The 14,413-nt window shown below is 36.8% G+C and overlaps 1 protein-coding gene across 5 annotated transcripts in view; it reads right to left on the reverse strand.

Annotated features, from left to right (window-relative positions):
* Window positions 1–2,846: 2,846 nt before the first annotated feature.
* The window catches only part of CLHC1 (clathrin heavy chain linker domain containing 1), a 41,113-nt gene continuing 29,546 nt past the window's right edge, over window positions 2,847–14,413 (reverse strand). For 4 of the 5 annotated variants that reach the window (XM_030310617.2, XM_030310610.2, XM_030310609.1 and 1 more), the window contains 3 exons: window positions 11,583–11,785; window positions 4,927–5,106; window positions 2,847–3,155 (listed from right to left, as the gene is read on the reverse strand). In XM_030310617.2, the coding sequence (XP_030166477.1) occupies window positions 2,959–3,155; window positions 4,927–5,106; window positions 11,583–11,785 (580 nt within the window). In that variant the 3' untranslated portion in view covers window positions 2,847–2,958. The remainder of the gene's footprint in view (window positions 3,156–4,926; window positions 5,107–11,582; window positions 11,786–14,413) is intronic. The other variant, XM_032592643.1, reaches the window with a different exon arrangement.

Raw genomic sequence — 14,413 nt, forward strand, 5'->3', positions numbered from 1 at the left:
CCACTTTTGCAAGCCAGACTCAGGGGCTCTGCTTGGCCGGCGGGCTGCCCCTGTCCCGGCTCCCTCCCGCCAGTCCATGTAGCGCGCACTGCCTCTGGGGCCTTCCTACCCTCTTCCGTGGGCCTCTCGTCTGCACTTGGCTCCGGAGAATCCATTCTGCTAGTCTTCTGGTGGTTTTCTGGGTTATTTAGGCAGGTGTGGGTGGAATCTAAGTAATCAGCAGGACGCGGTGAGCCCAGCGTCCTCCTACGCCATCATCTTCCTCAAGTCTTTAGAACTAACTTCCATTTATAGGAAATATGGGAAATAGAATAACAAAGTAATACCTTAAGGTCAAATAGCAGTCAGACAAATCTAGCAGGTGGAACATTTTTGGTAACAACCACCCAGTCCAACCAGTCAATAGAGAGAGAAAAAAAGGTGAGGGGGGAGGCATACTCTAGATACGGAGATACAATAACCAAACAGAACACACAAACCTTGTTTAGATCCTAATTAGAACAAATCAACTATAAAAAGGTATTTTTAAGCAGTTGGTGAAATTTGAATATGGAGTGTATATTAGATGATACTGAGGAATTATTATTTTTAAAAGTAAAATAAAGTAAAAGATACAGCTGTGTCTCCACTGAAGCTGTAATTTTGATAGCAGAGACCATACACAAAGTAGGTATTCAGTATGTGTTATTGATTCTGATGTTGAATCTATCTTGCTTGGTGTTTCAAATTTACGCAAAAGGTCAAAAAGTACTGGGGAATCATTTGTACCTTTGCAGAATTACAGAATTTTTGAGTTATAAATGATAAGAGGAATTATCTAGTCAAAATAAACTTATGAAGAAAAGGACACAAAGCCAGATTGTGGTAGAGCTGGTCTCGCATGCAGGGTCCTATGCCAAGAGGCTCATGTTATGCATCTCTTCAGTGCAGCCTACAGGAGGCTCCGACTGCTTCCAAACCTTTTGTAGCTCACAGCTCCACTCCTCCTCCTCCCCCCCCCCTTGACTTCATATTCTTTCTTGCTCTTCCTCCCAACTCCATCTCTAGACATTTTGATTTATATTCACTTGACAAGTTTCGCATTCCTTGGGAAAACTGCCGCAGGTAATGCTAAACAGAGGAGGAACAATAATGAGTGGAGGAAAAACATTTTAAAATAAAAGCAAAATTAACAGTAACAACAACAGCTGCTGTTCCAAGCTTTTTCCACATTTAAGTTCCTACTTCATCCTCCTGGCTTTCAGGGATACTTTTTCCCCCTAAGTTCTGTCAATGGACACATAATAGCTTTCTATCAATTATACAAGTCTCAAAGAAAAAAGGTTTCATTGGTATATTAAAAATCAATGCTGCTAAAAATAAACAAAAATTCAAAATTTTTTTAAAAATAAAAAATCAATGCTGCTGAAATGCCTTTTCTCTTTCCCTTTCTTTTTTCCATCCTTCATCTTTTCTTTTCAAAAAATCACAGCTAATGTGATGGCCAGAAATAAAAATATTATTAGTTACTATAAGCCTTTTAGTAATACGTTGCTTTTTAAATTATGTACATATATTACTTTAAAAAATATTGTTTTAGAAAACTCAATTATAATTATGCTTTACTGTGTTTAGCAATGTATGGAAAAACTGAGAACGCAGCCAGTACCCTCTGGATTTATAAGATAAGCCAAGAAACCCTAGCATAGACAGATCACTTACTTTAGGAATAAGGTATGTCAGTATTATCAAATACACCAAAGAAGGATAATTATACAAATAAAGACAGATAGATATGTGGGATTTAGTAAGTTTAAGCCAAGCAGAGGAACATATATTTCTGGGACCTATTACATAGAAATAACAGTTACCTTCTGCAAAATTCCTCTATTATGTTATATACTTCTATTATACACACATATCACTAACCTTCATGACAAACCTTTGGAGGAGTATTACCGCCCATATTTTACAAAGATGAAGAGGTAAGACCAGAATTTAAATACGAGGCTACCTGATTCCAAGTTCATATTCTTTCAACTATAGAGTAAAAAAACAGACATTCAATTTAAATTTAGGAGGGGAAAGAAGCTTGACTTTTTACTCCTACTCCATCTCATAGCAGCTCACTGTTACCAAGTTCCATGATCAAGGCTGACATTTAGCTGGTATGCTCTGCCGTGGCATAAGGGCTGAAAGCTGTTAAGATTAGCTGGGGATCTGTTCTGTTTGACTCATGGTGTCCGTACCATGTGGATCACTAAATATGTTGAATATCCTACCCATCCATGACACAACCTGAGTATTACAACAAATACTTACTCAGACATTTGAAATCATCCCAAACCACCTATGACATATGTTCCATACCTACAGGTATCTCAGGTCTACATCCATGCAAAATTTGGCTGGTCTTCTCTCTAGGTAAGAACATGCTAGGATTCCCAACTTTTAGAGTAGAAGCCTAACATTTGCCATTTACATTGACCAAAGCATGGGGCACATCTTTAAGTCAGTAGTACAAAATTACTATACTTGGGATTTCACCAGTGAGTCCAACCTCAAAATGGCATCCTGTCTTTCTTGTTAAAAATCAGGCTCATAGCATTCAATATTTGGGAAATTAGTCTGACAGGATATTACCCACACCTTCCCCAGTTCTTACTATGAAATGTGATCACCAGAAAAGAATATATCTAGATGTTAGCTTATGCCTTTAGATAGAAGTATATACCTAAACTGAGTTACATTCTTGGATTTTATCAAGATTCAATGTAAGAAATGACCATATGGAGAAAAAGAAAGCAATAGTCTAAATGTTTGAAGGACAAATCTAAATGTCAACATAATAAGAGCAGCATGATTTCTGAGAGCTTCACACTTTGGATTTATTTATAAGTTAGTTATGCCAAAATCAGTTTGTCCAACCAACACACATAAAATGTTATACAAGCTCCCTCAACTGGTTAAGATGTAGCACTACCAAAAAACATGTTCCATTAAGTTGACTGTATCATCTTCTTGAGAAATTTCTGTAACTCCAGCCTGAGATCGAAGAATGGACATGATGTCACGAGATAATTTGTCAAAGCCATTCTGTAAACATATATTTGCTACTTCTTGCCAGTTTTCTAATGAGCAAAATGGATCATTTATCATAAGATGTTCGACTATACCTAAGGAAAAAAATTATAATATTATAGTATGTCACCTATTCTTATTTGAAAATCCATATTTAGCAATTCTTCAAAAATAGAAAGGGGTATCATTTCAACTCACTTACTATTAAACCTGATTCCTATAAGTTTAATGTGGAGCGCTTCATCCAACTCATGGTAAGTAATCAAGTGTTAGTTTCTTCTGCTTTTTCATGAACCTTTTCATGCCTCACTTCAACCCTCTACCATGTCTCACATTCCCACACCTTTACTCATCTCCTTCTTGGTAAGGCTAGCAGATATTGAAAGTTACAAGGAAGGGAGCTTAGAAAATGAAGAATGAGGGCTCAGCCTTATTCAGAGTCTACAAGGTACCATTAGACACTATCATGTAATTGAGGGCTTACAGGTCTAGTTTTCATGATCCTTCAAATTCTTTTATAAATTCCCTAGTAGTGCTGACCCAAGTGCTTAAAAACCTCTTCGGTAAGCCCTCCATCTTATCTCTGATAGAGAGAGACCTCTTAATGATGGGGCTTCTGTAACAAATATTTTTTCTAAGGATATAAAAGAATGAGTTTATTAAATAAAACTAAGGAGATTATTTCCTTTTGAAAATCAATTACAGTGACCCCCTTGGAATATATTTATTTAGGGAACTCATTTCTTATCTATTACCTGCATTACTTATGATACTTAATGAAAGATCTTCTTAAAACATTGTCATCACTACTATTTTATTTCTACCATAACTCTGTCAAATAAAATAATTTAGTTGATATCTATAATTTCAAAATTATCTTCCCAAATATGTTTTAATGTAATCTGCTATTCATTCTTAAACCCCATGTAGTAATTTAAAGTCAAATTGTCTGCTCAAGTTCCTATATTAGAGAAAGGAAAGAAAAAAATGAGATTTCATTAGTAATTCTTGACCCTACTACAGAGTTATGTTCAGAGTAAATATCATATGTAAATGACACATACATATATATTTAGTTTAAGATTAAAATATAGAAAGATTATTTCCAAGAGCACCTGGGTGGCTCAGTAGATTAAGTGTCCAGTGCTTAATTTTGGCTTAGGTCATGATCTCATGGTTTGTGAGTTCAAGCCCCTTGTTGGGCTCTGCACTAAGAGCACAGAGCCTGCTTGGGATTCTCTCTCTCCTCCCCTGCTTACAGTCTCTCTCTCTCAAAATAAATACTTTTTTAAAAAAGATTATGTCTAAATAACACTTAAAATATATAAAAAGTTATTAAATATAAATATTTATTAATATACGTAAAGTTTTTAGAGTAGCGTTAGCTAATATAATTATTAAAATGTTCCCCTAAATCTTCACAAAGATTCTCTCTTCTTTGTAATTCCCTCAAGAAATAAATACTATTGGGGCACCTGGGTGGCTCAGTTGGTTGGGCGTCCTACTTTGGCTCAGGTCATGATCTTGCAGTTCATGAGTTCCAGCCCCACATCAGGCTCTATGCTGACAGCACAGAGCCTGGAGCCTGTTTCAGATTCTGTGTCTCCCTCTCTCTCTACCCCTTCCCCACTCACACTCTGTCTCTCTCTCTCTCAAAAATAAATAAACATTAGAAAATTAAAAAAAATACTATTGTTAACAGACTATTATTGACATGGTAGTCTTTACATTTATAAACTCCTAAAGTCAATTCCTGCCAAGAAGGAATTCTTAGGAAGAATGAGTTACCTCAAACATAATAATCTTGAACCTTTCCCTAAATAACCCAATACTTTTTCTTCTACAACAACATTTTACTATACTTACCTTTCCCACCTTTACTTATCTCTTGAAGTAGCTTAATGCCAACTTTTTTCATATCTACAGAGAACAGATGAAGTATAGCAAGACCAAAAGATAAAGATGGTGGTTTCCCGTTCCATTCTCTAGTGAGACACTGAATTAATTCAGTGTGAGGACATAACTTGATTAGGTCCATCAGGTCATCTGAAAGCAAAATTCAAAAACTATGTCTCAACATCCTAATATGATACATCACCTACAAACTGGGATTAGCTAATATCTATACCTGCCAATCAACATTTCTTTTTCCAATCCTTCCAAAGTCCTCAGTGAACTCAACACTACTATCTCCAATCAAGAAGAAAAAAAAATCATGCTCAGCATAGCAAAAAACGAAAGAAAACTACTTATAGCAAGGACTACCAGGAAAACAAATTATCAAAGAACTGTGGTAGAATAGAAATAATTAGATTGGCAATCAGGAAACCTGATCTAACCACAATTCCATCAGTCCCTTATTCTTTTGGATCCCAGTTTATGCATCTTAAAAGTGCTAGCATTAGGGCTCCTGGGTGGCTCAGTTGGTTAAGTATCGGACTTTAGCTCAGGTCATGATCTCACGGTTTTTGAGCTCGAGCCCCACATCGGGCTCTCTGCTGTTAGCTCAGAACCCACTTCAGATCCTGTCCCCCTCTTTCTCTGCCCCTTCCCTGCTCTCTCTCTCAAAAATAAATCAACATTAAAAAAAGAAAGTGTTAGCATATCCAATTTCTAAGGTTCCATCTAACAATATTATGTTTGTCTATATCTTGCTGTTCATATTTGGGCCAACTTCTAGTGAGTATAATTTCTTTCTTCCTGTGCCTTGCACAGAAAAAGGGGCTCAGTAATTTTTTTCCTAAAAATATTATTTTAGAAACTCAAAAATGAAGACTTTAAGAAGCCATTAGCCCGTTCAAGTAGCTAGTAGCTGAGCCATATGAAGTTGCCTACGTTTGACCATGCTTTACTACAAAAAAGGATATTTCATATGGTTTAATATATTAGATAACTACTGAGTTGATACTACAATTATGATTTACATTTAGAAAAAATTTTTTTAATGTTTATTTATTCTTGAGGGAGAGATAGAGTGTGAGTGGGGGAGGGGCAGAGAGCGAGGGGGGAGACACAGAATCTGAAGCAGGCTCCAGGCTCCGAGGTGTCAGCACAGAGACCCATGCGGGGCTCGAACTCACAAACCATGAGATCATGACCTGAGGTGAAGTCGGACGCTTAACCGACTGAGCCACTCAGGCACCCCCATGATTTACATTCTTAAATTTATAAACTTTGTATTAACTAAAGTTTTTCAAGTAAAAAATTTACTTTCTCAGGGTGCCTGGAAGACTCAGTGGGTTAAGCATCTGACTTTGTCTGAGGTCATGATCTCATGGCTCATGGGTGCAAGCCCCCCCCCCCCCCCCCCCCCCCCCCCCCCGCATGGGGCTTGTGCTGACAGCTCAGAGCCTGGAGCTTGCTTTGGATTCTGTGTCTCCTTCTCACTCTGCCCCTCCTCCCCAGCCCACACTCTGTCTGTCCCTCTCTCTCTCAAAAATTAACATTAAGCATTAAAAAAAAAAATTTTGTTTTTAATATTATTCTTTGGTCACAACAGAGGTAGTATTCAGAATAATTCCTGAAAGCCTTTTAAGAACTACCATAAACAGGGGCGCCTGGGTGGCGCAGTCGGTTGAGCGTCCGACTTCAGCTCAGGTCACGATCTCGCGGTCCGTGAGTTCGAGCCCCGCGTCAGGCTCTGGGCTGATGGCTCAGAGCCTGGAGCCTGTTTCCGATTCTGTGTCTCCCTCTCTCTCTGCCCCTCCCCCATTCATGCTCTGTCTCTCTCTGTCCCAAAAATAAATAAACGTTGAAAAAAAAAATTTTAAGAACTACCATAAACATAATTTGCAATTTTTTGACTGATAATCAGACTGATAATCTAGTGTTTATTAAACACATATTTACTGTATTAGGAACTTACATATATCAAATCACTGCATTTAATATTCAGTATAAGTGAGATATTATTATTCTCACATTAAAAGTGAGGAAACAGGCTTAGAGAAGTTAATTTTCCCAGAATTATACACATGATATAAAGGAGAACGAAGTTCATCTAATCCACCCAAGTCCATGACCTTCCAATCTTTAGCGATGCTCCTCCAAAACAATAAGTATATGTGTGATGCACTGTATGTATGTACATATACACACACATGCACATACACACATAAATAAAAGAGAGATAAATGATAAAAGAATAAGCAAGGAATAGCAGAATATAATTCTGTATCAATAAAGTCAAACAATTTTTTTTAATTTCCCTAGAGAAGAGGTAGAAGAAGTTTATGATTTGGGTCACTCAAACTGGCCTTCACTAAGGTGAAGCTATTTATATAGCATCCCCCAGCCACCAGCATTTCGTAACTCACACATTTTGCTGTTTCATTCAATCAGGCATTCAAATTCCCCTCTCCTTGAATTGATTAATTAACCACTATTTACTTAAGTATGTACAAGATATGGCCTCTGACTAGTTCAAAGGAACACAAATTCAAATCCTATGACCTTTCTCCTCTGCTTACCATGGTTTGGAATCCATTTCGTCATTTCTTAGTTTGACAGGTTATTAATCAATTTTTATCTCATGGATGTTCTTGGGGTTTTTCTCCAAATTTTTATTTACATTTTACTTAGCTAACATACAGTGAAATATTGGTTTCAGGAATAGAATTCAGTGATTCATCATTTGCATACAACACCCAGTGTTCATTCTAACAAGTGCTCTCCCTAGTACCCATCACCCATCTAGCTCATTCCCCCCCCCCCTCACCCTTCAGTTTGTTCTCTATCATTAAGTCTCTCATGGTTTCTCTCCCTCCCATATGTTCATCTGTTTTGTTTCTTAAATTCCACATATGAGTGAAATCATACGGTATTTGTCTTTCTCTGACTGACTTATTTCTTTAGCATAATACATTTTAGCTCTATCCATGTCATTGCAAATGACAAGATTTCATTCTTTTGGATGACTAATATTCCATTGTGTATATATATCACATCTTTATCCATTCATCATCAGTCTGGACATTTGGGCTCTCTCCATAGCTTGGCTATTGTTGACAATGCTACAATAAACACCAGGGTGCATATATCCCTTCAAATTTGTATTTTTTTTTATCCTTTGGGTAAATACCTAGCAGTGCAATTGCTAGATCATAGGGTAGTTCTATTTTTAACTTTTTTTTTAAGTTTATTAATTTATTTTGAGAGAGAGAGAGTATGTGTGTGTGAGCAGGGGATGGGCAGGGAGAGAGGGAGAGAGAGAATACCATGCAGGTTTTGTGCTGTCAGTGCAGAGCCCAATGCAGGGCTTGAACTCACGAACTGTGAGATCATGACCTGAACTGAAACCAAGAGTTGACGCTTAACAGACTGAGCCAGATGTCCCTATTTTTAACTTTTTGAGAAATCTCTATACTGTTCTCCAAAGTGGCTGCAGCCATTTGCATTCCCACCAACATTGCAAGAGGGTTCCCCTTTCATGGATATTCTGTTTTAATATGATTATATAAAGGCCGATATGCCAAGTGTGATAGATGTTTAACTCACGAACATCTAGAGCAATGGTTCTCAAAATATGGTCTAGGGTTTATAAAGTCAAAACTATGTTCCTAAAAATACTAAGCTGTTATTTGCCTTTTTCATTCCCATTCTCTCACAAATATACAGTGGTGTTTTCCAAAGACTATATGACATGTAGTCTTACAACAGACTGAATACAGGAGCAGATATAGGAAGCCAGCTATCTTATAGTAATCCAGATATTGTAGAGATTTGCAAAAATGTAGAAAATGCAACTCTTTTCATGAAATTCCTTGGTTTTGGGAAGTTTTTTTGTTTTTTAAAGTTTATTTATTTATTTTGGAGAGACAGCACGTGCATGTGTGGGAGGGACAGAGAGAGGGGGAGAGAGAGAGGATCCCAAGCAGGCTCCCCACTGTCAGCACAGAGCTGGATGCGGGGCTCAAGCTCATGAAACCTTGACATGATGACTTGAACTGCAATCAAGAGTCAGACGCTTAACCGACTGCACCACCCAGGCGCCCCAAGGAAAAGTTATTTCTTATAAAAAATATTTTATTATGATAACAAGTGATGGGTTTATTGTTGTTTTCTTTAAATGAATAAATATTTTAAAATTTTGTTTTAATTTCTAATAGGATAAATATCAACAGATATAACCTATATAAATATAAGCTCTTTGGGATGTTCAGTGCTTTTTTAAAAGTGTAAAAGAGGGGTGCATGGGTGGCTCCGTTGCTTAAACATCCAACTTCAGTTCAGGTCATGATCTCACAGTTTGTGAGTTCAAACCCCTCACCAGGCTTTCTGCTCTCAGTGCCAGAGCCCACTTCGAATCCTCTTGTCTCCCTTTTGCTGTCCTTCCCCTCCTCACTCACTCACTCACTCTCTCTCTTTCAAAAATAAATAAACATAATAAATAAATAAGTAAATAAAAGAAACCTGAGACCAAAAAGTTTGAGAGCTTCACATTTAGAATAACCCAATTTCCACTTAAGTATATTCACTTGTTTAATGATAATGGGGAAGGTGAACAAACAAATCATTTCAGGTTTCATTCTAAATATTATTGGGGGGTGGAATAATTTTTATTTCTAAAACAGATGCTCCTTTAGTCAGATTTATGCTTTTGGAACAAAACTTTCTTATAATTTTTGTTTTTGTTTTGTTGTGGTTTTGGTTTTTGTTTTTTAATTTGTAAATGTATAACTGATAGTCTAAATCTGAGAACATTCTTTTCTGAAAGTATAAAATTAAGTCTTTCCCTCAAGGCCCCATGATACCATGGAAAGCTGTAGTTGTTTCCCATTAAAAAGTAAAATAAGCAAAGCAATTTTTCAGGGTTTCTACTTTTTCTCAAGTTATTATTTTCATCTTATGATGTGCTAAATAAATTCTGAGGATAAATATCAAGGTTCTAATTATAGAGAGTGTCATTACTTCTTAAATTATTATAATAACATATAATTATTTTAGATTATAATGCAGGAGCAGAACAATACAATAATGAGTCAATCACATTTCTATGCATTTATGCAAGGCAAATTTTGCAAGCAAAACAGAAACTTCATTCACATTTCAGTCAATATAAATTCTAGAGTAATCATTTCTTACCTGTGGAAAAATAATACTTAAAACAGAAACTGAACCTGTATACTTAGATAATAAAAATAAAATATCTAATTCATTCAATAAATATTGAGTAGTACCTACTATGCCAGATTCTATCCTGTTGCTGTGTGTACGTAGGCAAATTACTTACCTCTTTGAGCCTTAGTTAGCCTCTCTGTGGAAAGTTTTTTTTTAAATCTATAAAATAGGGATAATAACAAAACCTACTTTATAGTTAATGTAAGTATTAAGATAATGCAAGTAAAAAGCCAAACTATAGTATCAAGTGTGCTGTTAATATAACAAATGAAAAAATTCATAACTTTAAAAAATAGATGCTAAGTAAAATTAAATTTATTGTTTGAAAATAATCAGATTCAACTGCCATAAATGATCCTCTTTCCCGGAAAAATATGAGCTAGAAGTGCTGTAGTTTGTCTTATTTGCAACTTCTTAGAATTGGGGTACAGAGCCTGCAAATAAGAATTCAGACATAGACCTGGGATATGCGAGAGGTCAGGCTGCCGGTACACGTAGGTTAGTGCTGAACTAGATTCATAAGAGATCAGCTCATTCAACTATAGTTACCCTAAGGTTGACAATGCTCTCAGATCACTGCCTACTTGTAACCTAAGTGTTTCAAAATTTTGAAATGAACATTATTTTACTAGTTCTTCATTTTTAATGCTCATATCATAGTTTACATACACTCATATGTAACAAATAAGTGCAGCTATTTAAAAAAATTCTCTAAATAGCATGGTCTAAAATATCTGCAAAATAAACTGTGTACTTCAGAGGGAGAGAAGCAGAGACACCCAGACATCTACCTTCTTGAAGGCTGCCAGGTCGTCCCCTCAGGACAGCCTGAGGCTGTCCCTCATGCCTCTGCCAGACATGGGAGAAAAACAAGATCTCAGCAACAACTGACCTTAAGGCAAAGACCACTCTGACTGGGCTGGCCACAGCTACCCAGGACCCTCCGTTAGCACCAAGGACTTGGTGAACTTCACTCCCTCAGCTCAGTGTTCCCTCTGTGGATCTCAGCATCTCCACTTGTACGACAGGCCTAGCAATGACTACCTGATGGGACTACTGTGAGGACTGGCTAGAAGGGTGTGAGAACATCTGGCACATAGTAGGTTCTCAATAAAAGCTAGGTTTTTTTTAAAAACAGACAGACAAAAATTGTATGTTTCAGGATTCCACAGTTTACTAAACGTTTATGTAGTGAAGAAATACTAATGTATTTGAATGTCTAGCATGAAAGTCAATCAGTTCTAGCTTAACTGTTTTCACCAAAAATTATTAAAATCTACTTATTAGTATATGTAAAATAGACTTTAAAATGTAAATCCAAAATATTGCCTACTATCATGTGTGATCTTACCAGTAAAGTCTAGAATTCGAATACGTACCAATAAGTAGGCTTTTTCACTTACCGGAAGTAAAGTCCTTGAACTGTTGTATGTATTCCATGGCCCCATGAATCTGACCCTGTTTACATAGGCAAAGAAGAGCTTTCTTGTGCAGGCCACATTCAGTGTAGATCATCTGAGCTAAAGCCAGGCACTTGGCCTTGTTATAAGTATCCTGCTCCCCATAATCATAAATGACATCCCCAGCCTCCTCAGAAAATGTGAGCCTAGAGCAAGCAGATCAATAGGTATACTTTAGAGAGTTCATGGTGAGTGGATGAGAATAAAATATTTTAAAATTCAGCACAGTAGAATTGGATTTTCCATGGTCTGTAAGAATTACAAGTTAATAGACAATTGATGTAGGAGAAATTAAACATATCCAAGATTTAACAAAAACAAAAATAATCACATATTCTTTTGTGGTGGGGGAGGGGGAGGAGACATTTTGGTGAAACTGACCTCAAGTTTTTTCAAAAATCTACAAACATGGTTAAAACTCTCCTAAAAAAGACTGGTGGAATTTAAAGTAACAAGGTAAATAAAAATTATTTTATAATTGAGGATCTCAATGTTCTCAGCAGTTATACAGATTTTAAACCCTGCAGAATGTAAGAATTCATTAAATGTTGGTTAAAGATAGTGACAACAAATTTTAGCTCAAAATTAGTGACAGATCTTGCAAGTGTTTGCAAGAAACGTGTGACATCAGTGTTATTTTCTAAATTGTTATAGAATTATAAAAAACAATAGGGGTAAAAAAGGATTTAAGATGTCCCAATTTCCCTTGTCATCACATTTTAATGCACATCTTCAAACACAACTGGAGTGAACTATCTGCACATTAACTCCACCTAGAAACGATCAGCATAGGCCAAAACACATTTGGGTATAATTTAAGATATCACTTCCAATCACTGGTTGTACGGACACTGTGCTTTAGTTTTATTTTAAATTAATAGCTACAGAGTAACAGTAATCATGTAATATTGATATCTGTACACATGTAACAAAATACCAGTAACATTCAAATAAAATCCTGAAATCCCTATAAAATGTGTTTACTGAAAATTCAGTAAATAAAGCCTGCCATGTTTATTGGGGTGGCCAAAGAGAAGTGTGTCTGAAATCAAAAGGCAGCTTCTGAGTATAAATCAATTATTTAATAAGCAATTTACCTAACTTTTACATTTTAGTACCAAAACATAGGTTTTGGTAGCTATAGCCACGATGTTTCCGAAGGCTGAACAAGGAATTATTTCAGTCATTTTAGTGACTGTATAACCAGAGCAAGATGATAATACCAGTATTATAGTATTTCTTTCTCTTATTAATACCATTATTTTATTTTTGTAAGAGGTCACCGCTAACATGATGTGGTTCCACCTGAGAAAAGGGCAGAGCTGAGGACTAAGGTTGCTTTATCCTGGTTTGTCATTTTCCAAAAGGATGATGTATGATTTAAAAAATATATATATTGAAAGGGAGGAAGAGGGGGCGCCTGGGTGGCTCAGTCGGTTGGGCGTCAGACTTCAGCTCAGGTCGTGATCTCGCAGTCCGTGAGTTCAAGCCCCGCGTTGGGCTGTGCTGACAGCTTGGAGCCTGGAGCCTGTTTCAGATTTTGTGTCTCCCTCTCTCTGACCCTCCCCCGTTCATGCTTTGTCTCTCTCTGTCTCAAAAATAAATAAAGGTTAAAAAAAAAAATTTTTTTTAATAAAAAAAATTTAAAAAAAAAGAAAGGGAGGAAGAGGGTCAAGCCCCAAAAGAATGGAACTGGCCCTGAAGAAAAAAGGGGGGGGGAAAAAAACAGGGATTCTAGCCCTGGGGAAAGGGAGGTAGTCAAGCACCCTGTACCCAACTGGAAAATGAGCCTGGGAACCTCTGTCCCTGTTTTGCCCCTAATCACCTCATTACATCCCTCTTTCTGTTTTCTCAAAGTCTCCTTCTTGGCTCTCCCATCCCTGTTTCCAATTCTAAGAAGACTTCTGAAAGTGGATCTCTAGACTGGCTCTGGAGAATATATATGACTAATAAATAAATAAATAAATAATGTGCTTAACTCCATTAGTAAACTAAGGTATATTTGATTATAAACCAGATTATAGATTTTTTTTTAATGTTTATTTATTTTAAAGAAAGAGAGAGAAGACACAAGTTGGGGAAGGGCAGAGAGAGAGTGGGAGACACAAAATCCAAAGCAGACTCCAGGCTCTGAGCTGTCAGCAGAGCCCAAAGTGGGGCTTGAACCCACAAACCTTGAGATCATGACCTGAGCCAAAGTCAGACATTCAACTGACTGAGCCACCCAGGCACCCCAGATTGTAGATTTTTTTAAGCCAAAATAAAGGTAATATACAATCACTAAATCTATGCATCATATTTATTTACTGTTATTTTGTAGGATTGGGTTTGTCAAGTTAATATTTCAGAGGATATTTTCCTCTTCTGGGAGCAATATCTGCAATTTAGAGAGCCAATGCCAACAAAACATTTCTTAAGTTTAGGCTTTCTGAGTCAAGTGATTAGACTTTCCCCAGGTAAGAATGACTACGAGAGCCAAGATTAGTCTATAATCCAGGCTGTTTTATGGCTGGCTCTGTGCAGGGCTTCAAGGAAAGAACTGTAGAACTTTTTAAGGTAGCCATATGGTAGAGGCCAGGTCACTGGAGTCAGAGACAAGAGGAAAGAGGCTAAGAATAAAGAATGTGAATTACCTTCAGTATTCTGTTACATCATCTCAGGATCCTTAAGACTGGTGGTATTTTCCAAATTTATGCAGTCAAGGAATTGCAGAAGAATTTAAATTCTTATAATTAAGAGGTAGAATTGGCCAAGAACAATCACTATATGTGGGG

The sequence above is a fragment of the Lynx canadensis genome, chromosome A3 (genome assembly GCF_007474595.2).
Source record: "Lynx canadensis isolate LIC74 chromosome A3, mLynCan4.pri.v2, whole genome shotgun sequence".
In the NCBI taxonomy this organism is placed as follows: Eukaryota; Metazoa; Chordata; class Mammalia; order Carnivora; family Felidae; genus Lynx; species Lynx canadensis.